The following is a 26,614-nucleotide window of genomic DNA, read 5'->3' on the forward strand; positions in this document are numbered from 1 at the left end:
TCCTGAAGCAGCTGTAGATTTTTCTTTGAGAAGAGTAAGGACGGGGCAGGTGGTCTACACTCAATTCAGGGTTTCATAGATCAGTATTATGGGTATGTGCAAGTATATACGGATGCTTCAAAGAATCCAGCTAGTCAAGTGAGGGTGGCAGTAGTAATTCCGGACTTTATGGTAAAAATTGGGAAGAGGATTAATAATGGATTGTCTGTGTTTACAGGAGAAATGATAGCGATTCTATTAGCAGTGCAGTGGGTGGAAGATTTTAGGCAGGTAGATGGCAGAAACAGTGGGAAGAAGACAGGAGGGGAAGGTGGTTATATAAAATTCAAAGGGGGGTGGGAGTGAGGAGATCCACAAGAAGGAGTAGGCGAGAGGAGGTGGTGGTGGTGTCAAGACTGAGATTTGGGCATACGGGTTTGAATTCCACACTGTTCTTGATAGGGAAACATGCATCAGGGAAATGTGATTATTGTGGAGCGGATGAAACTTTGGAGCATGTTATTTTGCAGTGTCGGAATTATACGGTAGAGAGGAGACGGTTGGTCCAAAATCTCAGTAGCATTGCTATTAAACTTGATCTTGTAGAGTTACTGCAGAAGGAGTCAGGGGATAAATGTTATCAGGCATTGTTTCAGTTTTTGAGAGAAGGAAGGTTGTTTGGGAGGATATGAAGTGGGTTTTTTTGTTTGTTTTTATTTTGTTTTGTTTTTTAGCGTGATTTCTGTCCACACTCCATACCAGTGGTGTCGGTAATGCACCATGCAGTTGTTTGCCAACCACCAATAATACGTAAAAGAAGAAGAAGAAGAAGCGGAAAAAAGTGCGAGAGAGAGCGTGAGAAAAATAAAAAAAATAAAAATCCATTGGGAGCGGTTTCGCGTCGCTCACTTCAAAGATCTGGCTCTCCTCACTATTTCCCCTGTTTATAGTAAGTGCCATGCACAGATCTGTATAAACGTGGCAGCATGTGTTACTGTTGCTTATTAGCCCATTATCATTGTTCGTTGTAGCGGAAGATGTGAATTGCGGACTGTTTTTGCTGAAAACCTCTGTTGTTGTGTATGCTTGTTTTCGCTATTACTCCGCCATATTGTGTGAAGATTTTTTTCTGTTACTGTCTGTAAAAGTTAACTACTGAACGACATGCAGTACTTAAAGTATTATTTCATTGCTGTGGAAAGTTCGTGACTGTGTCAGCTAACATCTGCAAGTTAAAAATATGTTTTTGTCCGTTAATGTTATGTAAAGTATTGTCACTATATACAGCCGCGTGAGAGTGAGAGCTGCGTGTCCGTGCCATTCTTTCACTTCTCCTCACTATTTCCCCTGTTTTAGGGAACAACATTGGTCTGTTTCCTCTCTAATCATTCTGACAGTTTTTATAGGACAGTCCTTCATTTCACAACTGTGCTCCAAAGCTGAATTTGTCACTATCATGCAGTCAATTTATGTGCTTTACATCCCTCATGTCAATCACCATCTTTGTGCCTCACAGGAAAATTGAGGGTCATGTGTTTGTCGGAGAGGTGAAGGAGAAAGAGAAAGCTAAGAAACGGTAGGAGAAGGCTGTTTCCTCTGGACAGACTGCTGGACTCGTCAAGTGAGTCGTCCAGATGAACCAGAAAGACAGATTGTACAAATTAACTGGAGCTGTTAATGTGTGATAGTGTTATAGTGTGATAGTCTTGTTGTTGTTGTTGTGTTTTTACTTTTTTAATTTGTTTTTATTTGTTTACAGGGCTTCTGGAAGAAAGCACTGTAGTTTTCAGTCTCTGTCAATATGGTTGGGGAAGCCTGCAGTCAGCTGAGCCTGAAGAAGTCACTTGGATGAGTGATGAAACGTTTCTCCCACTGAAAACGTTACGTCCAGATGAACAGAACCAACTTTTTCAGATTTCTTTCTTGATCTTGAAACCATGGATGTCGATTTTATTGTCACTTTGCTAAGTGTTTAAATAAGTGTCGATTGGATTCACTCTCCCAGACTTCCACAAACTAGCAAATATTATCTTTGTGGTTCACAGCACCTCACAGCCTCCTGGACACTGAGCTTAGGGCAGCTGGTCAATATAGGAAAACACACAGATACGTGTCCCTCCCACAGGACACTGAGAGTTTTGCTCTGCACTGAAGTCAGCCAGTGTTCAGTCAGAGTTTGATCATGTCTGGACTGTTGGGTGTTCGCCTGCTGCTGCTGTGGGGCTGCGCCTGCCTCTGGCTGAGCAGCTCAGCCTCAGGAGCTCTGGTCATCTCCAGGCACGATGAAGCCATACAGGTAACGTCAAACACTTTTGTGATATGAAACTGAAAAAACATTTTGGTATGATTTTGACAGCATTGTCCTCAGAAAGTAGTCCTGTAATTTAATTTAAAACAACAAAGCAAAACTTAATCACAAACTGTCTGAGTTTTTTCTTAAAACTTACTTCATGTATTCTCCATAATATCCTGTGTGTGTATTTCAGGAAAGAAGAGGAGCTGCCAGATCACTGCAGGTACTTGGCAAACGATTCGCATTAAAAAAAAACAAGGCAGCACTAAGATCTACATTTCCATCGTATATTTATGTATTTGTCAGTTTACCAGTAGATATGTCTTAAAAAATGGTGTGATCTGTGTTATGAAGTTGAGCTGATATGATGCAGTACTAGAAACTGCAGTTTAACAGTGATTTAAACCTAATGAGGTGTTTTCACTAAGACAAAGAGACTATGTGTGAACTGAATCTATCGCCCTTTTTTCTTACAGAAAAGAAGTACAAATGAAGCAATGGTAAGAAATGTATCCATTCATATTCCTGGTGATGATAATGGTGATGGGAGATAATTGATTTAATTCAGATTAACAGATCAGATTCATGGAGAGAAACCTGCTTGTTGTTCTCGATGGGATGTGTGGATAAGCTCACAGGGACCTGAAGTGATGGCTGCCAAATAAACTGTGTGATCAAAGTGTAGTGTCGGGGCTGCTGATTAATCTGTAAAGATTTCTCCTGTCTTCTATTACTTTCCCCAAATGAGCAAACTCATTATAACAGCCTCTCATTAGGGCTGTGCGATATGACCAAAATCTCATATCCCGATATAAGAATTCTATCGTCCCATAACGATATAAATCACAAAAATTTAACATTTTCTGTAAATTCTGTGAATCTCGGGCAGCTCGACTTGCGTGAAGCATTTCCAGCTGCGCGTCCTTTACCTGGAGTCGAGTGTTTTAACCGATGCATGAAACGATACATTTTTAGACATAAGTTGTAACTGCCGCTGTTTTCTTTGTATTCATTAGACGGCGTGCTGCGGGGAAAAGCCTGTTCTAACGTTTGAGTCTAAGGTTTATTTTTTAGCACCTGACGGCTCTTTTTTATTTCTCATCCGTAAATAATCTGCTCTTTCACATGATTCAGTTTATGAAAAGTCCCAACAGGATCTTGAGCTTTATTGTGAAAGGTTTATGTGGAACATAAACAAGCGGACACGCGAAGGTGTTACCGTCGCTGTTGCTAACGACAACGCATAAAAACAGGCGCTTGTCCGTCAGTAGTGTGGTTATATTAAATATAAGAGAAAGAGAGAACTTTAAGAAATTAATATAGTCACTACAGTCAGTGGCGTGCCAGCGGAGTGGCCTGGGGGGGCACAGGCCATCCCGCAACCAGGCTGGCCACCCCAGGTGCCACCCCGAAGCTAAAACAATAAAATTCAATGAAATATCAAATGTACGATTTATGTTTTCACAGTGAAGCTCAGATATCCGATTGTAAGTGAATGCAGCATCGGCTTCTGCACTATGAGCATCATGTTAGCAAAGGAAGGAGAGCCGGCACCGCAAAAAACAATTTTTCGGCAAAAGATTAACAAGTTAACATAGCTGGACTGGCCATCAGACATACCGGGCATTTACCCAGTGGCCTGATGACTTTTTTTTTTTTTTTTTTTTGTAATGGCATGAACAATGACAGGTGGTGGGCTGGCCAGATGCTGGCCGATGTGTAAAAATAACTCAGTTGTTTGGTGGTGGCTATGGCGGAGCTTCCACAGAGGCCAGCAGGTGGATGAGGGAAGGGGAGGCAGGAGGAGGAGAGACCCGAGGAGGCCGCCGGCCCAAGTGTCAGGTGAACTGAATTTCAGGTAAGAAGTTATGACCTGCAGTCTGTCTGGGTCAGATATAAACCAAGTTTAGGTGGAGTTTATTTTCGTTGTGCTGACTTTTTACAGTCAGTTACAATAACTCGTTCTGCGTGCTAGCTAGTATGACGGAGTTTCTATACAGCTGGGTGGGTGCTATGATGTTACTGATAGTGAACTTTATTTTATTCATAAGGTTAGTTAGTAGAGTTGCCAACGGCTCCTTAAAAAATGGAATGGTCCCTCATTCAGAGAAAATATTACATGTTTCGTATTGAGCTGAGAGGGGACGCAGTTTGTCCCGTACTTCAGCTAGAATGAAAAAAAAGACACAAAGCTGGAGTTATTCTGTGTCTTTGCTGCACAGCTGCCTCTTCTTCTCTCATTCTCTCCCCCTCCCTCTCCTGTTTCTACTTCAATCATGAAACTGATCAATGATCAGCTGATCGGCTTTCCTCTCTTGTTTGTTTATCGCCCACTTTGCGCCAGAAAGAGGAAACCAGCGGATTTCCCGCTAAACAACAGCAGCATGTTTAAGCTTGATCAGCTGTTGTTAGAATTTATTTAATATTAATTTCTAGTATCAGCTGATGTTTGCTGGAGCCACAGCTGTAAAGCTGCTGGTCATGATGTCGGTTTGGATATCTGGTGAGAGGGAAACATGAAGATGAAACCAGGAGATGTCCTTACTGAATCATCAGAGCTGAACAGGTGATGGAGAAACAGGTTTACCTTTTAGGTGACATGAATGAGTTGAAGGGAAGTTATGAACTGTTTCTGAGAGACAAATAACACCAGGATCCTTTTCTAAGTAGCTGACAGCTGATAGCTGTGCAGGGGCGGATCTAGCAAAGTGTTTCCAGGGGGCCAGGTAGGGCATTAACAGGGAGAGGGGGGCACAAGGAAATACTTTACTTTCTTATTCTCATTTAAAATGTCTCACTTTTATTAAATAATTATCTGAATCTTGCAAACAAAGTTTTTATCTGGCATAAAATGTATAGAAATCATGCATATACCAACAAGACTGTACATCACTGTCACAACAGCATTTGTTTTCATTCAAAGGCTTTATGGCTTTAATACATGGCGGGCCGGTCTCTAGTCAAAATGCCCGGGCTGATTTTTTTTTTTTTTGTCCCAGTCCAGCCCTGCAGGTTAATACTGGCAGTGTCACCATGCCAGCTGACTGTATTTCATCATCGGCCAGTATTGTTCTTTATACATCAATATTACCAAAGTTTACCATAAGGCAGCATAGAAAGTATTTACTTGCTTTCAGGTTTTATTCAAATGTTAGTCTTTTCAGTTGTTTCCCCACTTTTTCCGTTTCAAAATCAAACACCAGTTTGTGAGAAGATTATCTTCTTTTTTTAACAGGCAGATAAAGTTTTGCATTGGCTAATTTGCCCAATTGTATGTTAAAAATGTTCGTATTTTAATATTCAATAATGTTTTTGCCCAAAACATATGTGCACTATATCTCAGTAAATATACTATGCAAATATTGCTGTCCTTGAATGCTGAATAAACACTGACAAAGCACTGATTGTATCTCTTGTACTTTATCGACGCAGTATCTAAAAACCGTAGTGGTTAAAATCTCATTCTAATAAGCGTTAAAAGCGCATTCGGTTATTAGGTTTATAGGGTTATTGAATTATGGTTAATGGTTGGTAGAATTGTTTTTAACATTATCTGCCAATTACATCTGCCACCCTTCTCCAAATCTGTGCCCATACCTGGCCCCCCCAACAAAAATTTTCTAGACACGCCACTGACTAAAGTGACCATCAGAACGATGGAAAAAATATTGCCGTCAACAGTTTATTTTGCGACACCACAAAACAAACGACAGCGTAAAATGAAACGATAGATGTTTTTATATTGTCATCCGATATGTATCGTTATATCGAACAGCCCTACCTTTCATTACTTTGAAAGGCTTTTTTAATTCAAACACTACACTTGATATAAACTAGACCTCATTAATGTATAAACAAATAGGAATATGTGAGTTACCAAAGGTCAGTTTGGCAAAAAAAATCCCCCCCAAAACAATGCTGCAACATGAAAGGAGAACGCAAACTCCTTTAAACAGCAGGTGGACATATTAAGCTAGTCCATCCAGATGAACAGCACACAGGTAAAATTTGTAAAATACTCTCAGCTCAGTTTAGTGATGTGATACAAACAAGGAGTGTTTAAAAAAAGGGTCAAGAGATTATAAATTGTACATTTATGCAACACCTGCTGCTTTTGTGAAGATCTGAGCAGAGGAACAATTGTGTTTTAAACAGAAAATAAAAGGGCAGCTCTTTTCTTATATGCTGATTCATTACACATGTGAGAGAGTTGATTTAATTCAGATTAAAAAATCAGATTCATAGAGAGAAACCCATTTTTATCTTCCTACATTTCCTTCTGTCTCTGTCTCAGGTGGAGGTGCACAGTGTGACAGTGGACTGCACTGTGACCTCTTGTTTTGCCCACACTGTCATGACCTCCAAGGCGTTCAACAAAGCAAGCTCGTCACAGGAAATCTTTTTTGAAGTGGAGCTGCCCAAGACTGCTTTCATCACAAACTTCAGCATGTTAGTCTGTTTCCTCTCTAATCATTCTGACAGTTTTATAGGCCAGTCCTTCATTTCACAACTGTGCTCCAAAGCTGAATTTCTCACTATCTTGGTGTCCATTTATGTGCTTTACATCCCTCATGTCTATCTCCATCTTTGTGCCTCACAGGGAAATCGAGGGTCAGGTGTATGTTGGAGAGGTGAAGGACAAAGAGAAAGCTAAGAAACAGTACGAGAAGGCTGTTTCCTCTGGACAGACTGCTGGACTCGTCAAGTGAGTCGTCCAGATGAACCAGAAACACAGATCATGTAAATTCACCGGAACAGCTCTCAGATATCTCTGCGACATTTTTGTTGTTGTTATTTCCAGGGCTTCTGGAAGAAAGATGGAGAAGTTTTCAGTCTCTGTCAATATTGCAGCTGAAAGCAACGTGACCTTTGTCCTGACATATGAGGAGCTCCTTCAGAGGAAACTGGGCCGATATGAGCTTTTGACCAGAGTCAAACCCAAAACACTGGTTCAGGACTTTCAGGTGAATCCAGGTTGCACAAACATGCAGTCAGCTGAGATTGAAGAAGTCACTTGGATGAGTGACGAAACATTTCTCCCTCTAAAAACGCTAGGTCCACACTAACAGAATCCACAAATGAACTTTTTGGGATTTCCTTACCTGGATGATTGAGCATGCATTAAGACAGGGGTCACCAACACGGTGCCCGCGGGCACCAGGTCGCCCGCAAGGACCACATGAGTCACCCGCGGGCCTGTTCTAAAAATAGCTCACCATAACAACTTACCAGTAAGCTGCATCTATTTTTATTTTTTCTTGCTATTTTTTTTTTTTAATCACAATTGCATTGGTGTTAATTTGTTAGAGATAATATATAAAAAATGTTTATTATTAAATATTAGATCATGATCTAATATTTATAGTGCTAGCTGGTCTCCACGGAAACAGTTGCCGTGAAGACCAGCAAAGGCAAAGGTGAGGAGATGAGGAAAACATGGCGGAAAAAAGGAAGAAAACATAATTTTCACAGTTAATGGGAGGAAGAGTTCTTTTTTACCACTGTGAAAGATTCATGCGTGTGTCTCATTTGCGGGGCAACTGTGGCAACAGCAAAGCGGCACAACGTGGAGAGACATTTCCGAACGTGTCACACAAGCTACCATGCTAACTACCCAAAGGGCAGCACACTGCGAGCGGAAAAGGCCCGCGAATTAAAGGCAGGTTTGAGCAAACAGCAGTCTTTTTTTCACGAGACCGGTGAAAAACTCTCAAAAAGCAACCGAAGCCTCATTTAGAGCTACACATTTCATGATTAAGAAAAAGAAGGCATTTTTAGACTGGGAGTATTTCAAAGAAGCAATGATGATAATTGCAAAAACTGTGCTTAAAGACGAGAAATATGGAAACGATGTAATCTCCACTCTCTCTGATGTCCAGCTGGGGGCAACTACAATTGTTAGAAGAGTGTCGGCTATGTCCGGGAACTTGGCCGATCAGTTGGATCAGGATCTGGCAAAGTGCAGTTGGTTTAGCATCCAGTGTGACGAGTCCGTCGACAGCAGCAGTACAGCACAGCTGATGGTCTTTATCCGGATGGTATTTGATGGTTTCTCCACAAAAGAAGAACTTCTGACACTACTGCCGCTAAAGACAACTACGAAGGGAGTTGACATCTATAACGCGGTGAAGGAGTTTTTCGCGAAGAAAAAGGTACCGTTGGAAAAGCTGGTATCAGTGACTACCGACGGGGCTCCTGCTATGATCGGCCGACATACGGGATTCATCGCTCACTGTAAAGGTGACACAGAGTTCCCAAACTTCATGCATTACCACTGCATCATTCACCAGCAGGCGTTATGCGCAAAGGTGATCGGCTTCGAGCACGTCATGACTCCCGTCGTGAAGATCATAAACAGCATCCGCTCCAGAGCTAAACAGCACAGAACATTCAAGGTGCTATTGGAGGAGCTGTCAGCTGAATATGGTGACCTGCTACTACATACGGAAATCCGATGGCTCAGCAGGGGACGGATTTTGCTTCGTTTTTTGTCACTTTTGGGTGAAATCAAGGAGTTCATGCAATCCAAAGGGGAAGACACATCTCTGCTGGAGGACACTGAGTGGACACTTGACCTTGTGTTTTTAACAGACCTTACTGGGAAACTGAACCATTTGAACTGTGAGCTGCAAGGCAAAGGTAAGACTGTTGCTGACATGATAAGTGCTTTAAATGGATTTAAAGCCCAGATGAACATTTTCTCTGTGCATTTACAGAGAAAAAAGGTGCTGCACTTTCCCTCTGTGCAGATGGTGCTGAAAGACAATGCTTCTGCATCTGAGACTTTTGACAAAGTTGCAGAAAAGTACACTCAAGTCATAAACCGACTTGGTCAAGAGTTTGAGAACAGGTTTTGTGACCTTGATCAGCTTGAGCCATGTGTCTCATTTGTTTCCAATCCTTTCATGAATGTGGACACAACATGCATTGCTGAGCAACTAAGTTCAATGTTCAGCTTGGATGCTGGACAGGTGGAAATCGAAATTGTAACATTGCAAAATGACGTCCACCTCAAAGCCTATCTGGGTGCACCAAACTTTTGGTGCCTTGTTGACACAGAAAAGTACAGTGGTGTGTGCACAGCAGCTATGAAGGTTGCCAGCCTGTTTGGTTCAACCTATCTTTGTGAATCAGCCTTTTCTGACATGAACTTCATCAAGAACAAACACAGAACACGCCTCTCCGATGCACATCTGCAAGACTCACTCAGAGTTGCAGTGTCAAGTTATACCCCAGATTACAACACACTGGTGAACAGCATGCAATGCCAGGTTTCCCACTAACAGACAAAGAAAGCCATATTAGATGTTCTCAGTGGCAACATTACAGTGTCATGTCAAAGTTGAATTTAATTATTGAAAAACAAATGTGTTTGTTAAGTGTAACATGTGACAATTTGCTTTAAAATGCTGCCAATTTGGTGAAAAGTTCTGTAAAATTTGAAAGTTGATTTTTTGTATGTTACATACATACAAAAATAATGTATGTAACAGTGCATGATTTGTTAAAATTTGTTAGTGGTAAGTGAAAATGTTGTAGAAGTGATCACTTCAAAATGTAAATACTTGCAGAGACATATAGAAATAAAGCGTTGCATATTGATATTTAGGTTTCCTACCTTGTTTCCTACTTGCATTCTTTATAATTATGGTGAAAAATAATTAACATAATTAGTGTCTGTACATAGATGAATATCATTAATTATTAATGATAACACATAATTAAGTTAAACTGAGGAAATTTGTTATTTGAGAAGTGTGTGTCAAACTGGTAGCCCTTCACATTAATCGCTACCCAAGAAGTAGCTCTCACTTTCAAAAAGGTTGGTGACCCCTGCATTAAGACATTTTAACCCCCATAGGGTGATTTCCTGATTTACATTAGAAATGATCTCTTGTCTCCATGTTTGCCTTTGTGGAAACAGATTGTGACAAACATCTATGAGCCTCAGGGCATTTCTTATGTTGACGCCCATGCAACCTTCCTCTCGAATGAGCTGCTCCCTCTGGTGGAGAAAACTGTCACAGACAGAAAGGTACCTTCATACAATAATAAACCTTCTGATTATTGTGCTGCATTTTATTGCACGGTTGAATCTCAGTTGGGATCATAATTGTGCATGTATTATTCCCTTTTCAGGCACACATCTCCTTCTCACCAACCATGGAGCAGCAGAGGAAGTGTCCAGGTTGTGATGGAACACTTATTGATGGAGATTTTATTGTCAGCTATGATGTGAAGCGAGAGAAGAACCTTGGGGACATACAGGTCAGTGAAAGCTTCAAGTACTGAATAAGATCAAATTGAAAAAGTGATTTATTACACCATTGTTTTAAAATTCATTACTTTTTGGAATCTGTCTCTTCTTCAGATTGTAAATGGATACTTTGTGCACTTCTTTGCTCCTGAATTACCTAAACTCCCAAAGAATGTGGTCTTTGTAATTGATATAAGTGGATCAATGAGTGGAAGAAAGATGGAGCAGGTAAGAAGTTGTTCTGACCCCTGATGTGCTTCTAATATGTCAAAGTTCACGTGGACACACGTCATCCTCTGACTCTTTGTAGACAAGAGAAGCTATGCTGGCCATTCTTCAACAAGTCCATGAAGACGACCACTTTGCCATCATCCTGTTTGATTCTGTTATTGAAACCTGGAAGGATTCACTTACCAAAGCAACAAAGGAAAACATAACTGAAGCCATGAATTACATCAAAAGAATACATAGCAGAGGAGGTAAGAAATACAAAAAAAACAAGTAAACAAAACAAAAAAACAAACACCTAACAGCACAAAAACATTAATAGTTTATGCATTTTAAAACATGAATTGTGTTTTTCTTTTAGCAACCAATATTAATGATGCAGTGTTGACTGCTGTACACATGCTGGTCAAAGACAGACAGATGGAGAGGCTACCAGAGAGAAGTGCTGATATGATTATATTACTGACTGATGGAATGCCAAATGAGGGTAAGTATGTAGAGTGCAAACATACCATAGGCTAGATTATGTTTGTTCAGCATTTAACATTACATTGCGTTTAGCATTTTTATCATTGTGTGTTGCATGCATGCATTTTTAGGAGAGCGCAACACTGGCAAGATCCAGGAGAATGTGCGTACAGCTATTGGGGGAAAAATGTCTCTGTACTGTCTTGGATTTGGAAATGATGTGGATTATTCCTTCCTGGATGTGATGAGCAAACAAAACAAAGGCCTGGCCCGCAGAATCTTTGAAGCTTCAGATGCTGCTGCTCAGCTCCAGGTGCGAGTTCCTCTTCCACACTAATATGTGTAGCTCCCTTATTTAGAAACCTTTAGATAATAACTTCTTCCACAGTGTAACCTCGTGTGCTTTATCCAAACATACTTTCTGCTAAATCACCTGCAAATTATAATTAGAATAAATGCAGCCTGTTTGTAGCTTTGGAAACCAGAATCACTGAGTTGGAATCCCAGCTCCAGACCCTTGAAAATCCTGCAGCTAGCCAGAGCCCTGTAGTCCATGTGGGCAACGATAGCTTGGCCATCGTTAACAGCCCCCCAGCAGCTTGTACAGAGCAGCAGCAGTGATGGGATTTCCGGCTCTTTTTAGAGAACTGGCTCTTTTGGCTTGACTCACTAAAAAGAGTTGGCTCTTTCAGCTCCGAACCGGCTCTTCAGGTTGTTTTGTTGCTTTAATTAATTTATTATTAACAATAATATAAAATTATGCACAAAAGGAATTACTAATATAAAAAAGTGGGTTTATTTATATATGTTTATATATAAATATATGCGGTGGCCCCAGAGACAAAACACGTACAAACTACAAAAAGCACATACAAATTCTAATGCGCATTTCTAGCATTAACTGAACTTCCAAAACAGAGCTATCTAGATCACTTAAATTATACAATTGAAAGCATATGTGTATTGTTTGTGTATTTATACACAAGCACTCATATCAATCAGTCAATCAATCAATCAATCAAGGCTTTATTCGCCACGTGCAGGTTGCCCTGCTGTGAAATAGCATCACATGGGGATACAGGTCGGAGATCGGTAGCGTTACAGAAAAAACACTGAAATATACACTACAATGGGAAAGTACAAGAGGGAAAAAAAGAGACCTCCACTCATGCTGGGCTCCTGGGAGGACAGCATGAGAACAGGAAACAAAAAAACTCCTCTGCACAAGGGACCAGGAAGCAGAGTTGCAGTCTTACACGCCTCTCTGCAGCTTCTCTCCTCCTGCTACCCCCCCCAAAAACCCGTCTCCATAGAGACTGTGTCAGCTCCCAAAAAGACAAAAAACAAACTAAAAACCAGCAACAAACAACTTAAACATAAACAATTACAAAGAAAGAACAATACAGTATCCACATCTGAACCAAAGAGTAAAACAGTGAAATGTAGATTATTAAATATTAGGTCTCTCTCCTCCAAGTGACTTAATAATTGATCAACAAATTGATTTACTCTGCCTTACAGAAACCTGGTTGCAGCAAGATGATTATGTTAGTTTAAATGAATCAACACCCCCGAGTCATTCTAACTACCAGAAATCTCGAAGCACAGGCCGAGGGGGCGGTGTGGCAGCAATTTTTCACACCACCCTATTAATTAATGAAAGACCAAGACAGACTTTTAATTCATTTGAAAGCCTGATGCTTAACATTGTCCACCCCAGCTGTAAAACTCAGAAACCAGTCTTACTTGTTATCATCTATCGTCCACCTGGGCCTTACACAGAGTTTCTGTCTGATTTCTCAGACTTTATATCTAATTTAGTTCTGAGCTCAGATAAAATAATTATTGTGGGTGATTTTAACATCCATGTAGATGCTAAAAATGACAGCCTCAACATGGCATTTAATCTGTTATTAGACTCAATTGGCTTCTCTCATTGTAAAAGAACCCACCCACCACTTTAATCACACTCTAGATCTTGTTTTAACATATGGCATAGAAGCGGAACATTTAACAGTGTTTCCTGAAAACCCTCTCCTGTCTGATCATTTCCTGATAACATTTACATTTACAATAATTGATTACACAGCGGTGGAGAGTAGACTTTATCAAAGTGGATGTCTTTCTGAAAGCGCTGTAACTAAGTTTAAGAATATAATCCACCCACTGTTATCATCTTCAATGCCCTGTACCAACATAGAGCAGAGCAGCTATCTGAATACTACTCCAACAGAGGTCGATTATCTTGTTAATAATTTTACCTCCTCACTACGTACGACTCTGGATACTGTAGCTCCTGTGAAAACTAAGGTCTCTAATCAGAAGTACCTGACTCCGTGGTATAATTCTCAAATACGTACCCTAAAGCAGATGACTCGTAATCTGGAGAGGAAATGGCGTGTCACAAATTTAGAGTATCATCATTTAGCCTGGAGAAATAGTTTGTTGCTTTATAAGAAAGCCCTCCGCAAAGCCAGAACATCTTACTATTCGTCACTGATTGAAGAAAATAAGAACAACCCCAGGTTTCTCTTCAGCACTGTAGCCAGGCTGACAAAAAGTCAGCTCTTTTGAGCCAACCATCCCTTTAACGTTAACTAGTAATGACTTCATGAACTTCTTCACAAATAAAATTTTTATCATTAGAGAAAAAATTACCAGTAATCATCCCACAGATGTAATATTATCTACAGCTATTCTTAGTACCATCGATGTTAAGTTAGACTCTTTTTCTCCAGTTGATCTTTCTGAGTTAACTTCAATAATTACTTCCTCCAAACCATCAATGTGTCTTTTAGACCCCATTCCTACAAAACTGCTCAAAGAAGTCCTGCCATTAATTAATTCTTCGATCTTAAATATGATCAACCTATCTCTAATAATGGTAAATGGTAAATGGCCTGCATTTGTATAGCGCTTTTCTAGTCCATAGGACCCCAAAGCGCTTTACACTACATTCAGTCATTCACCCATTCTCACACACATTCACACACTGGCGATAGCAAGCTACATTGTAGCCACAGCTGCCCTGGGGCGCACTGACAGAGGCGAGGCTGACGGACACAGGCGCCACCGGGCCCTCTGACCACCACCAGTAGGCAAACATGGGGTTAGTATCTTGCCCAAGGATATTTGGCATGCAGCCTGGGATCGAACCACCGACCTTCTGATTAGTGGCTGACCTGCTCTGCCACCTGAGCTACAGCCACCCCGGCACATAATCGGCTATGTACCACAGGCCTTCAAGCTGGCTGTAGTTAAACCTTTACTCAAAAAGCCATCTCTAGACCCAGCAGTCTTAGCTAATCATAGGCCAATCTCCAACTTTCCTTTCATATCGAAAATCCTTGAAAGAGTAGTTGTCAGACAGCTAACAGATCATCTGCAGAGGAATGGTTTATTTGAAGAGTTTCAGTCAGGTTTCAGAGCTCAGCACAGCACAGAAACAGCTTTAGTGAAGGTTACAAAAGATCTTCTTATGGCCTCTGACAGTGGACTCATCTCTGTGCTTGTCCTGCTAGACCTTAGTGCAGCATTCGATACTGTCGACCATAATATCCTATTAGAGCGATTAGAACATGCTGTAGGTATTACAGGTACTGCACTGCAGTGGTTTGTATCATATCTATCTAATAGACTCCAATTTGTACATGTAAATGGAGAGTCCTCTTCACACACTGAGGAGTTCCACAGGGTTCAGTGCTAGGACCAATTCTGTTTACATTATACATGCTTCCCTTAGGCAGTATCATTAGAAGACATAGCATACATTTTCACTGCTATGCAGATGACACCCAGCTCTATCTGTCCATGAAGCCAGATAACACACACCAATTAGTTAAACTGCAGGAATGTCTTAAAGACATAAAGACCTGGATGGCTGCTAACTTTCTGCTTCTTAATTCAGATAAAACTGAGGTTATTGTACTCGGCCCTGAAAAGCTTAGAAATATGGTATCTAACCAGATTCTTACTCTGGATGGCATTACCGTGGCCTCCAGTAATGCTGTGAGGAACCTTGGAGTCACTTTTGACCAGGATATATAAATAAAATTGAATTGAATTGGGGAAAAAAAGCACAAATGTCCACAGCACAACATTATGGAACACGTGACAAGCCACAGGGTCGGGTGGGGGGTGAGGAGTAATCCGAAGCAAACGCAGCAGCCATCCTGCTGTCGCGAAATCAATCAATGTAGAGCAGTGTCACAAACCACGGAGGCCCCAGAAAAGTGCAATCAACCGATGAGTTTATTAACAGCCCGGAGAAAACATCAACATATGTCTTCTGACCAAAATGCATGTTTTGGCTACTTATAAAGCAGTGGGGTACACGCCCCCCCCATGGCGTCAATGACAGATTAAAATAGGTTCCAGACATTAGTCACAGTTAATCGTACATCTTTAATAGCTATAAGCAGACATAGAACTTCTCTTTTCTATAATACCTTCCATACAAGGTAATAAACTTCAAGCCCTCAGGGTCTCTGAGGCTAATTATTGACTCTGATCATCTATTACCAAGTAGAATAAAATATAGTAAGACACCAAATGAGTTGAGGCCTCAGGCCGGACACATTCCTAGATTATATGTATTATATGTACTGTAAGCATGCATTGCAGTTATCCTTCTATGTTCTAGTTTCCCTCAGCATGTATCACCTGGACAGTCACGCCAGTGAAGCTTAAGACCCTTAATGAACTGAACATCAACTCAAAATAAGCACAGATATGCAATGTGTATAAAATACTTCTAACCGTACTTGTAATAAAAGTTAACATAATGGAAGGATCCTCAAATGGACATCTTCAATAAACAAATGTAATGCAGTATCAATACTGTGAGAAATATTATTACATGAAATAATGCTGTAAAGAATGTTATTAATGCAATTATAATGATGCAGATTATATGGCAGCAATAAAAGAATTTCTGTATCTCCACACTGCCCAGCGCTACCATTCAGATCCACTGATGACTTGCTCTTAGCCAACACCCTTAACGACTTCTACTGCCGTTTTGACGAGCCATCAGGCAGCCTTCACACCTCCAACGGCCCCAACAATAGAGACACTTTGGACACTAATTCCCCCACCTCTCCCCCCTACATAGAGCCATCACCACCTTCAAACCGTTCACCTACAACACCCCCCTCCTCACCCCACACAAAAGAGGATTTCACACCACCTCCTCCCACCACAACTCTTCATATTCATGAAGCAGATGTGAGGAAGCAGTTTAAGAACCTGAATGCTCGGAAAGCTCCCGGCCCAGACGGTGTGTCTCCTGCCACCCTCAGACACTGTGCAAACGAGCTGGCCCCAGTGTTTTCTGGCATCTTCAACTCCTCACTGCAGGCATGTCATGTGCCTGCCTGCTTCAAGTCCTCCACCATAATCCCTGTCCCCAAGAAACCTAGGATCACTGGACTAAATGACTACAGACCCGTGGCTCTGACATCTGTGGTCATGAAGTCTTTTGAGCGCCTGGTTCTCTCCCATCTCAGGACCCTCACGGCCCCCCTCCTGGACCCCCTGCAGTTTGCATATAGAGCCAACAGGTCTGTAGACGACGCCATCAACATGGCCCTACACTTCATCCTGCAGCATCTGGACTCCCCAGGAACCTACGCCAGGATCCTGTTTGTGGACTTCAGCTCTGCCTTCAACACCATCCTTCCAGACCATCTCCGAGACAAGCTTTCCCAGATGAATGTGCCTGATCCCATCTGCCGGTGGATCACTGACTTCCTGACGGACAGGAAGCAGCATGTGAGGCTGGGAAAGAATGTCTCGGACTCCCGGACCATCAGCACCGGCTCCCCTCAGGGCTGTGTTCTTTCTCCTCTGCTCTTCTCCCTGTACACCAACTGCTGCACCTCCACCCACCAGTCTGTCAAGCTAATCAAGTTTGCAGATGACACCACCGTTATTGGACTCATCTCGGACGGGGACGAGTCTGCCTACAGGAGGGAGGTTGAACGTCTGGTGTCCTGGTGCAGCCACAACAACCTGGTGCTGAATGCCCAGAAGACAGTGGAGATTATTGTGGACTTCAGGAAGCACACAGCCCCACTCCCCCCCATCATCCTGACTGACACCCCCATCACCTCTGTGGACTCATTCCGCTTCCTGGGTACCACCATCACCCAGGACCTGAAGTGGGAGCCCACCATCACCTCCGTCATCAAGAAAGCCCAGCAGAGGATGTACTTCCTGAGGCAGCTGAAGAAATTCACCCTGCCAACATGGATGATGATACAATTCTACACTGCAATCATCGAGTCCATCCTCACCTCCTCCTCCACCGTGTGGTACGCTGGAGCCACTATCAGGGACAAACAGAGACTGCAGCGTGTTGTGCGCTCTGCTGAGAAGGTGATTGGCTGCAGACTCCCATCTTTGCAGGACCTGTACACCTCCAGGACATTGCGGCGTGCAGCTCGGATCTCAGCTGACCCTTCTCACCCTGGACACAGTCTGTTTGACCTGCTCCCCTCAGGCAGGAGGCTCCGGTCCATTCGCACCAGAACCTCTCGCCATAAGAACAGTTTCTTCCCCTCTGCTGTTGGACACATGAACAATAACCATATGACTGTACCCGCCACTAACACATGACCCTACGCTGTGTCACTGCATCATTCTATGTTTGGCACTGATCACCACCTGCACTCATGTATATATCTTTCAACGTAGCACTCTTAATTCTTATTCTCATGTATATATCTCATGTATATCTCTTGCACATATCTTTCCACGTAGCACTTTTAATTCTTATCCCTACTTTTATTTTTTTCCATGTCTATTTAAGTGCTATTTATGATAGCATGTTTGCACTGAAGCACCGCAGCAATTTCCTAATGTTGTAAACCTGCTCAACATTTGGCAATAAACCCCATTCTGATTCTGATTCTGATTCTGAAATTTCAAAAATCCTGTTTCAGAATAATGTTGAAAAACTAGTTCATGCATTTCTAACTTCTAAAAAATTCTCTAAAAGACTTCAGTTGATCCAAAATGTTGCAGTGAGAGTACTGACTAAAAAGAGAGAGTATATTTCTCTGGGACTGGCTTCTCTTTATTGGCTCCCTGTTACATCACATACAAGCTCTTAAATACTCAGGCCCAACCTTCTCTTAAAGACCTCATAGTAATTTAGCACCTCAGTAGGGCACTTAGAGCTCTCTTACTTGTGGTTCCTAGGTTATTTTAAAGTAGAATGGGAGGCTGAACCTTCTGCTTTCAGGCCCCCCTTCTGTGGGTTCGATTTCTGGCGCCAGACAAACATTGTCATTTTTTCTTTGATTTTATGTTTGGTACATCTTCATTTAAAGCACTGCAGTTATGCCATATTCCTATGAATTATGTAGTCAATATTTCATGCTAAATTTATAACAGAAAATTGAAATAAGCAAAAGTGATAAAGTGTGTGTATGCTTTTATTTCAGGGTTTCTATGACGAAGTGGCCAGCCCTCTACTTTTAGAGGTGGACATGCACTATCCTGACAATGCAGTGGATTCTCTGACCACCAGCCACTTTAGCTACTTGTTTAATGGCACAGAGATTGTTGTGGCTGGCCATTTAATTGACGACAACCTTGACAACTTCCTGGTGGAAGTGGTTGGACAGGGGGTGAGGAAAAAAAGAAAAACAAAAGAAATGGCAGAAACATTGAGACATTGAGTAGACATAGCCTATATTTATTTGTTTTACTCTGGTTCATATGGATTTTATCTTTTGTTTCTCCTGAAGCTCGAAGAAGACTTCAGAGTCCAGGGTCAAGTGAGTGCCGCAGACTGGGATGTTTTTTACCCAGACGAGGAGTACATCTTTGGAGATTTTACCGAGCGGTTGTGGGCCTACCTCACTATCCAGCAGTTACTGGACAAGAGGTCAGTTTAAATCAGTTCAGTTTGGCTGCTAAGGCACATTGTTCTCATAAGAAATATGGTATGATATATAGTCTTTGATGACACTTGTTCTTTTACCAGGACGCTCATTTTAATCATTTGATGTTCTTTTATAGATTTCCCTGTAGTAATACATATATTTTCCTTCTGGCAGCAAGAGCGGTACACCAGATGAGAAAGCCAACACAACAGCCAAGGCCCTGGATATGTCCCTGCAGTACAGCTTTGTCACCCCTCTCACATCCATGGTTGTTACCAAGCCCGAAACCGAAGACTCGACAAGCAGCCCTCTTATTGCTGACAAGCTGACTGAAGGTACCTGGAGAAAACAGAGTTTAAAAATGTAAAACACTGGACTGGCTTTTCTTAAAGAGACAAAAACTATATTGACTGATGAATCTGAGGGGTGTGTGTGCGTGTGGTTGTGTGTGTTTGTCAAGTGTCACTTTGAAATGGCTGCAGTCAAGCTTTACCACAAAAGCAAAGCATGGCTGCAGCTCATTCATAAAGAGAACTGGTGACTGAGTTTACATTTTCCACATATTATTCCTCTTTAGTGAAGTATAAAAGCAGAAGCTGGAGCTCCAGTTTAAAACTGTTATCTGTCTGTTTTTTCTCACAGAGCAAAGACAGCAGGCTGAAAAAATGAGTAAGTGATTTTTTTTTTTTAACGATAAATCACAAAAAAGATTTATGGGACAAAGTCAATTTGTTGTATTCGTGTTGATTTGGATTTTATTCTCCCTGTTCAAAGCATATAATTATATACCTGCGCAGCCGCATCCACGGCATTACCAGCCAGCACCCGCAATTGGTAAGTACATCATATACAGTTCAGATAGGATAGATTGTGCTCCAGCTATGACGTCTGACTTTGCTGATATTTACAGATCTGCATTAAGAGGCACAGTTAACTAGATAAAATGCCATGGCATCTTTCACAAACATAGGAGGACTTGGTGACTGCTTGAGTTTAAATTTGGTGCCACTTTAAATTATTGCTAATTATTATTTCAAGTCCTGCTGCACTAACTGGTCCAAAGATGTGTGGAAATGCTCTTCATTGCTCTCAGATAATGAATATCTGTATGGTCTTTACGATAAATCACAAAAAAGATTTATGGGACAAAGTCAATTTGTTGTATTCGTGTTGATTTGGATTTTTGTTCTCCCTGTTCAAGAATATGATTATGATGATTCGCCCATGGAGTCGTTTTCATGGGATTACAATTATTTTGGTAAGTACACCATATACAGTTCAGATAGAGTTATCTATACTCAATTTCTATCTTCAAGCTGGATCTTTATTGCTTTATTGCCTTGTTTTTCAATATTTATTACTCTTTCTTATTTTGTTTTTCTTCAGATTGCAAATGGATTTAATCATATTTTATCTGGTTTATAGGCCTCTTTTATTTTATTTCCCTAAATAGATGCTAAAAATGACAACCTCAAAAATGTATGTAACCTATTATTAGAATCAATTGTCTTCCCGCAAAATGTAAAAGAACCCACCCATCACTGTAATCACACTCAAGATCTTGTTCTGACATATGGCATAGACATTGAACATAACAGTATTCTCTGAAAACCCTCTTTTGTCTGATCACTTCATAATAACATTTACATTTACAATAAAGGATTACACAGAAGTGGGGAATACATTTCATTGTAAATGACTTTCTGATGTAACCGCCTGTCTGTTGTAAATAACTTTAAGAGTATAATTCCTCTACCTGAACTCTCCCATAATTCAAAACAAGCAAATTTTATTAATATAGCGCCAAATCAAAGTTATAGTTTAGTTTGTTTTACAGGATTTTTCACAATATGAAAACACTTTTTAAAAATCGTATGATTCTTAAAAAGTGAAAACCGCAGTTTCTTAAAAATCATGGTTAAAATGTTTGCTGTTATCAAGCATCATGCTATTGACATTTACTTTCTTTTTTTCATGAGTCATATTTCCATATTTAATAGACAACTGTGAGTAAGTATTGTAAAAGTAAAAGTTTCGTAAAGAATATGAATTTCACACCCACACACAAGTCAGGCACTGGATAGGCAAGTTGGAACTGGATAATTTTAACTCGCTTCCTTGTGTTCCCAATGTCCCTGGCACACACTATTTTAAGGAAGTCACACACACTAATTTACAGGACAATATTCTAGTAAACAGTTGTGGGAGCAGAGTAACCCTCCTCTTTTTCAACCATAGTGTGGGTGGAGTCTCACTGAAGGAACAAACTCCTCAAATGCTAAGAATTCCTTCCACATTTGTTTTCAGCCACGGGAAAGGCTGTTGCATTCCCAGACATGCCTGTGGTGTGGAGAGTCCTGCTACTGTCTGCTTGTGTCTACATCAGTCTTCTAGCTCAGACCTATGGCGCTCTGGTTATTTCCAGGAGAGATGCTCTAACACAGGTATCTTAAATAAGCTATGTACACTTTTTGGATGTAAAGAGACTCCTGTTTTAATGTTTTCTTTTTCAGTCCATACTTTTTTTTCATTATTCCTTAATAGAGTAAAATTGGGAAAAACTGTGGTGTCATATCTAAACATTTCTTTTGAAAGAAGTGACATAGTTACTTGAAGACATAACTCTAACCTGTAACTCAAATTGTGAGCGTTACAAACTTTGTTTCTTGTCTTGTTTTCTTTCATGGTTTCACATTTTTGCAGAGACTTGTAGTCTGGAGTTAGGCTTTTATTTTTGAAAATAAATACGCTTGAGTATTGCACAATACTTCTTCAGTTTATACAGGACAGAGCATGAGTCACAACTCAGGGAGTGACTATTGCATTTACATCTGAGAATCTTTTAGAAGCGCGGTGTCTGGAAAACCTCTACAAGACGTAGAGAAGGTTATTTTAGTTGAGATTAAATATTTCAAAAGCACCAATTTTTCAGATTGGCATAATTGGTACATGGTTTAAAATAAAGCTCTGAGAATTCAATGCAGAGGTGTCGTTGCATGTTGTAGGTGATACAAGCAGTTTTTATACTTGTCTTTTTACAGTCATCTTTTTAATTGTTTAGTAACATTACAGTCATTCTGTGCTGTGTTCCAGGAAACCAAAGAAACCGTGGGCATCAGGTCGATGAAGGTACTCATGTCACAGTGTCTAATTATGAAAGTAGACACATTTGCTGATACTTCATTCTGTGCATTGTTTATATGTCATTCATTTATGTTTTGACCCTGCTAAACACGTTCATGAAACTATTTATCAATTTTCTTTTTACAGAAAAGAAGTTCAAGCTCTGCAAATGTAAGAAACAGAGGCGGACAATTTTCAAAAATAGACCCTGGTCAACATGACTTATAGCTTCTAACTTACAGTAGTGTTACCAGCTTTTTCCAAAATTAAGTCCATACTTCCAGTAAAGTTTATCGCTTCCAGCTGCACTTGTCCCACTTGTCCCTCCCCCTGGTGCCCACTGAAAATGTATTTATTTACTCTCTGCTTATAAGAAACTACATGCAATTTTAATGTTAGGGTCTAGGCCATAGGTTTCAAACTCTGGCTAATTACATTTGGCCCGCGAAGCCACACCAAATTACTATTAGAGCTGGCCTACTGGTATTATACAGCTAATATATATATTGTTTAGTATTAAGCTTTGCTTGTTCCATATTCAGTTTTTCAGCAAAACGTGTTTGAGTCCATAAGAAAAGATTCATTCTTATATCTGGAGGAATAAATATATTTCAATAAATATTAACGTTAGCTCGCGACTTTGTTCCAGTTTTGAATTTTGGCCCACCGTGTATTTGAGTTTGACACACCTGGTCTAGGCTATGCAGTGCTGTGAAAAAGTACTTGCCTCTTCCTAATTTCTTTTTTGGCATATTTATCACTCTTAAATGTTTCAGATCATCAAACCAATTTTATTATTAGACAAAGAATAAATACAACATCCAATTTTTAAATGAGGATTTCATTTATTAATGTAAAAACCAAACTTATTTGGCCTTATGTGAAAAAGTAAAATCATGAATTAACAACATTAGTTGGAAAGCTGTATTCAATTTCACTAGCCACACCCAAGTGTGATAACTATCAAACCTGTTGAATCAGGGAATCGCTAAAAGTATAACTGGTCTGACAAAGTGAAGCAGGCAGAAAGATTAAACAAAACTATGACATTATCATGCCATAATCTGAAGAAATGGCTGGGAAATAAAGTCAGTGACATCTATCAGTTTGGAAAGGGTTATAAACTATTTCTAAAGCTTTGGGACTCCAGTGAACCATGGCGAGAGCCAATATCCAGAAATTGACCAAAATTACCCCAGAAGCCATCAACAACTCATCCAGAAGATCACAAAGTTCATTCTCTGGAGCTCAAGCACACCTGGGTTATGCAGCAGGACAATGATCTGAAACATACTAGCAAGTCCAAATGGCTCAAAAAACCCCAAACCAAACAAACAAACAAAAAAAAACCAATACAGGCCGATCATGCTCAAAAACCCTCCAGTGTGGCTGAATGAAAATAATTCAGAAAAGTGGGCCAAATTCCTCCACATGCGAGGTGATTTCAGACTCATTGCCACTTATTACAAATGCTTGATTCCAGTTTGTGCTGCCAAGGGTGGTGCAACCAGTTATTAGGATTAGGAGGGAAAGAGTAGGGAGCCAAATGGATTTGATAACTTTGTCTCCCTTAATAAATTAAATCATCATTTATAAACTGCATGATCTGAAGCATGTAAGTGTGAGAAATACGGTATGAAAAAATCAAGAAAGAGGCAAATACTTTTTAATTTTTCTTGTGCTTTTATTAAATTGGTTGTTGTAAAATTTTATAATTGTTGGGTTAACATGTGGGTTGTCATTTATGCTTAGAAATATATGCTCACATATACTTAGTTTTATAATCGATTGCATAATGATAGAGGTCTGATCCTTAGCAGTCTGCAAAGACTTTGCGTGCCTCCCGGAGCACTCTGGCAAACACACACATCTTAAGGTCATGAGAGTGGTCGTACCTTCTCTTACTGGTTTATGGTATAGGAGGACACCTACTTTGTATCTGCTTAAGTGTAAGAGCCCTTTGTTTAGGTGGACCGCTGGACTCCTGGCACCAGCTTTGGGGAGTCTTCACAGGGTCACATCTTGACCACACACACACGTACACGCAGACAAGGTACTCTTTGTTCACATGTATACCTGTGTAAGACGTCATGTTAATGAACTTATGCATATTCATGTAACCACAATAAAGAGCAGTGCTACGAGGGAGCAGACGAGAGCGACTGGGGTTCGAGCAGAAGGAATGGCGCTCGTCACAGTTCTCTCCCTCGTGCACGAGATCAAACAAAGAGCTCTGCTTGGTGTCCAATGCTTTTTGCTGTTGTAGTAGAATTGTCTCGTTCCAGCGGTGGGTCTGTGCCAGACAGACCTAACAATAATTCTCTTGAACTACACTAATAATCTTTTTCTGTCAGCACATTACATTTTCCATTTATTCAAAAGGTGGAAGTGCAAAGCATTCGAATCACCTGCACAGTGTCGTCTCGTTTCGCACACACGGTCATGTCTTCCAAGGCGCTAAACAAGGAGAACTCATCCCAGGAAATCTTTTTTGAAGTAGAGTTGCCCAAGATGGCCTTCATCACCAACTTTAGCATGTCAGTCAATAGTACAGCATTTTTGACAATGATCATAGAGCGCATCCTCCTTTAATGTTGACACATATCCTCGTGGGTCACAGGGAAATTGATGGTCAGGTGTATGTTGGAGAGGTGAAGGAGAAAGAGAGCGCCAAGGAGCAGTATGAGAAGGCTGTTTCTTCTGGAAAGACTGCTGGACTTGTCAAGTATACTGGAATAAGATAAAGATTAAACATCCCAACCTCCACCCTTAACCTGCAATAATGTAATCCATATCTATTATTGCAGGGCTTCTGGAAGAAAGATGGAAATGTTTTCTGTATCTGTAAACATTGCTACCCAGAGCAGCGTGTCTTTCATTCTGATCTACGAGGAGCTCCTTCAGAGAACACTGGGCAGTTATGAGATCTTGATCCGAGTCAAAGTAGAACAACCAGTGCAGGAGTTTCAGGTAGGACTCACTTTTCACTTTTATTGTTCTTCATGATGATTAATGATGGGCTGTCTGAAGTAGTTTGTGTAAGGAACTTGCGTTGACTTAGTGAGTCTTTACGCCATAATGACCTCTTCTTTTATGCTTCATTTACTTCCATGGATGGTGTGACAGATTGAGGCAGACATCTATGAGCCTCAAGGCATTGCTTTTGTTGAGGCTTCTGCAACGTTCCTCACCAATGAGCTGATCCCTCTGATAGAGAAAACTGTCACAGACACAAAGGTGATATTTTGGCAAGATGTCTGTCCTTGTGTTTTTACAATGTAGCATTTAGGTATAAAGGATATATCTACAATAATCTAAAGTGAAATGAAACTTTTCTGTTTCTCAGGCACACATCTCATTCTCACCAACAGTGGAGCAGCAACAGAAATGTCCAGGTTGTAAGGGCTCATTAATTAATGGAGATTTCATCATCAAGTATGATGTGAAACGAGCAACAAGCCTGGGGGAAGTTCAGGTCAGCTGATGAGACAGAACTTAAAGCAGCACACAAGCAGCCTTTATCTCAGCTAAAGCACAGAATTTTTACTGATCTCAAACACACTCTTATAGACAGCAGTTTTATTTATAGAACTGGAAGCTGCAATCATTATTTTGCTTTTAGTCTTACGTTTACTTCCCTAGCTGTATTTGTCTGCTATACATTTCCTTGCTCATCTTAACCCAAAGTACTCTTTCCCTTCAGGCAGTAAATGGATACTTTGTGCACTTCTTTTCTCCCCCTGACCTGGCCAGAGTCCCAAAGAATGTGGTGTATGTAATTGACACTAGTGGATCGATGCATGGAGCAAAGATTGAACAGGTAGGGGACTAATTAGAGGCAAATTACATACTGTATGCATGACAGTGTGTTCATCTCCATATACGTTTTGTAAACATATAAAGACCCGAGAATCAATGGTTGCCATTCTGCAAGACCTTCACGAAGAGGACCACTTTGGTATCCTCCTGTTTGAGCGTAAGATTAGTTACTGGAAGGATTATCTTACCAAAGCAACAAAGAGAAATGTTTCTGACGCCATTGACTATGTAAAGAAAATACAGGACAGTGGAAGTAAGTATTGCTGAATTTTATGTACAGTGATTTTTTTTTCTTTATTCTGCTTATTATCTGCATTATTGAATGAGTGAAAAATGGCAAAATTCTGGGTCATTGACAACTGCACAACAAGGCTGGCATCATTCTGCTCTGTTACTGTTATATAGCTAAAACAAGCAACTTTGTCAAGTTTTGAGTGTGAGGTTGCCACTAAACATGTACAGTTGTAATCAGACGTTTACATAGTCATCACGGGCATGAATTTCATGGTAATTTTGGGCTTTTAATGACTTCTCTAAACTATTCTTTTTCCAGTG

The 26,614-nt window shown here is 40.6% G+C and overlaps 1 protein-coding gene across 8 annotated transcripts in view; it reads left to right on the forward strand.

The window, feature by feature from the left end:
- The first annotated feature begins 787 nt into the window (after positions 1-787).
- The window catches only part of LOC309706297 (inter-alpha-trypsin inhibitor heavy chain H3-like), a 33,980-nt gene continuing 8,153 nt past the window's right edge, over positions 788-26,614 (forward strand). For 2 of the 8 annotated variants that reach the window (XM_082532660.1, XM_082532663.1), the window contains exons 1-30: positions 788-928; positions 1,496-1,600; positions 1,739-2,275; positions 2,466-2,495; positions 2,749-2,772; positions 6,567-6,721; positions 6,873-6,977; positions 7,074-7,236; positions 10,197-10,307; positions 10,412-10,540; positions 10,644-10,757; positions 10,840-11,008; positions 11,119-11,244; positions 11,357-11,538; positions 18,674-18,859; positions 18,980-19,119; positions 19,292-19,452; positions 19,760-19,786; positions 19,892-19,951; positions 20,319-20,375; positions 21,425-21,561; positions 22,211-22,246; positions 22,388-22,411; positions 24,623-24,777; positions 24,861-24,965; positions 25,048-25,210; positions 25,367-25,477; positions 25,587-25,715; positions 25,944-26,060; positions 26,144-26,312. In XM_082532660.1, coding sequence (XP_082388786.1) covers positions 2,162-2,275; positions 2,466-2,495; positions 2,749-2,772; positions 6,567-6,721; positions 6,873-6,977; positions 7,074-7,236; positions 10,197-10,307; positions 10,412-10,540; positions 10,644-10,757; positions 10,840-11,008; positions 11,119-11,244; positions 11,357-11,538; positions 18,674-18,859; positions 18,980-19,119; positions 19,292-19,452; positions 19,760-19,786; positions 19,892-19,951; positions 20,319-20,375; positions 21,425-21,561; positions 22,211-22,246; positions 22,388-22,411; positions 24,623-24,777; positions 24,861-24,965; positions 25,048-25,210; positions 25,367-25,477; positions 25,587-25,715; positions 25,944-26,060; positions 26,144-26,312 — 3,199 coding nt within the window. In that variant the 5' untranslated portion in view covers positions 788-928; positions 1,496-1,600; positions 1,739-2,161. Of the gene's footprint in view, positions 929-1,495; positions 1,601-1,738; positions 2,276-2,462; positions 2,496-2,748; positions 2,773-3,961; positions 4,131-6,566; positions 6,722-6,872; positions 6,978-7,073; positions 7,237-7,360; positions 7,504-10,196; positions 10,308-10,411; positions 10,541-10,643; positions 10,758-10,839; positions 11,009-11,118; positions 11,245-11,356; positions 11,539-18,673; positions 18,860-18,979; positions 19,120-19,291; positions 19,453-19,759; positions 19,787-19,891; positions 19,952-20,318; positions 20,376-21,424; positions 21,562-22,210; positions 22,247-22,387; positions 22,412-24,622; positions 24,778-24,860; positions 24,966-25,047; positions 25,211-25,366; positions 25,478-25,586; positions 25,716-25,943; positions 26,061-26,143; positions 26,313-26,614 lie in introns of those variants that run through there. The other 6 variants (XM_082532661.1, XM_082532662.1, XM_082532664.1 and 3 more) reach the window with 6 other exon arrangements.

The sequence above is a fragment of the Aulonocara stuartgranti genome (assembly GCF_965226115.1).
Source record: "Aulonocara stuartgranti genome assembly, chromosome: 5".
Lineage (NCBI taxonomy): Eukaryota > Metazoa > Chordata > Actinopteri > Cichliformes > Cichlidae > Aulonocara > Aulonocara stuartgranti.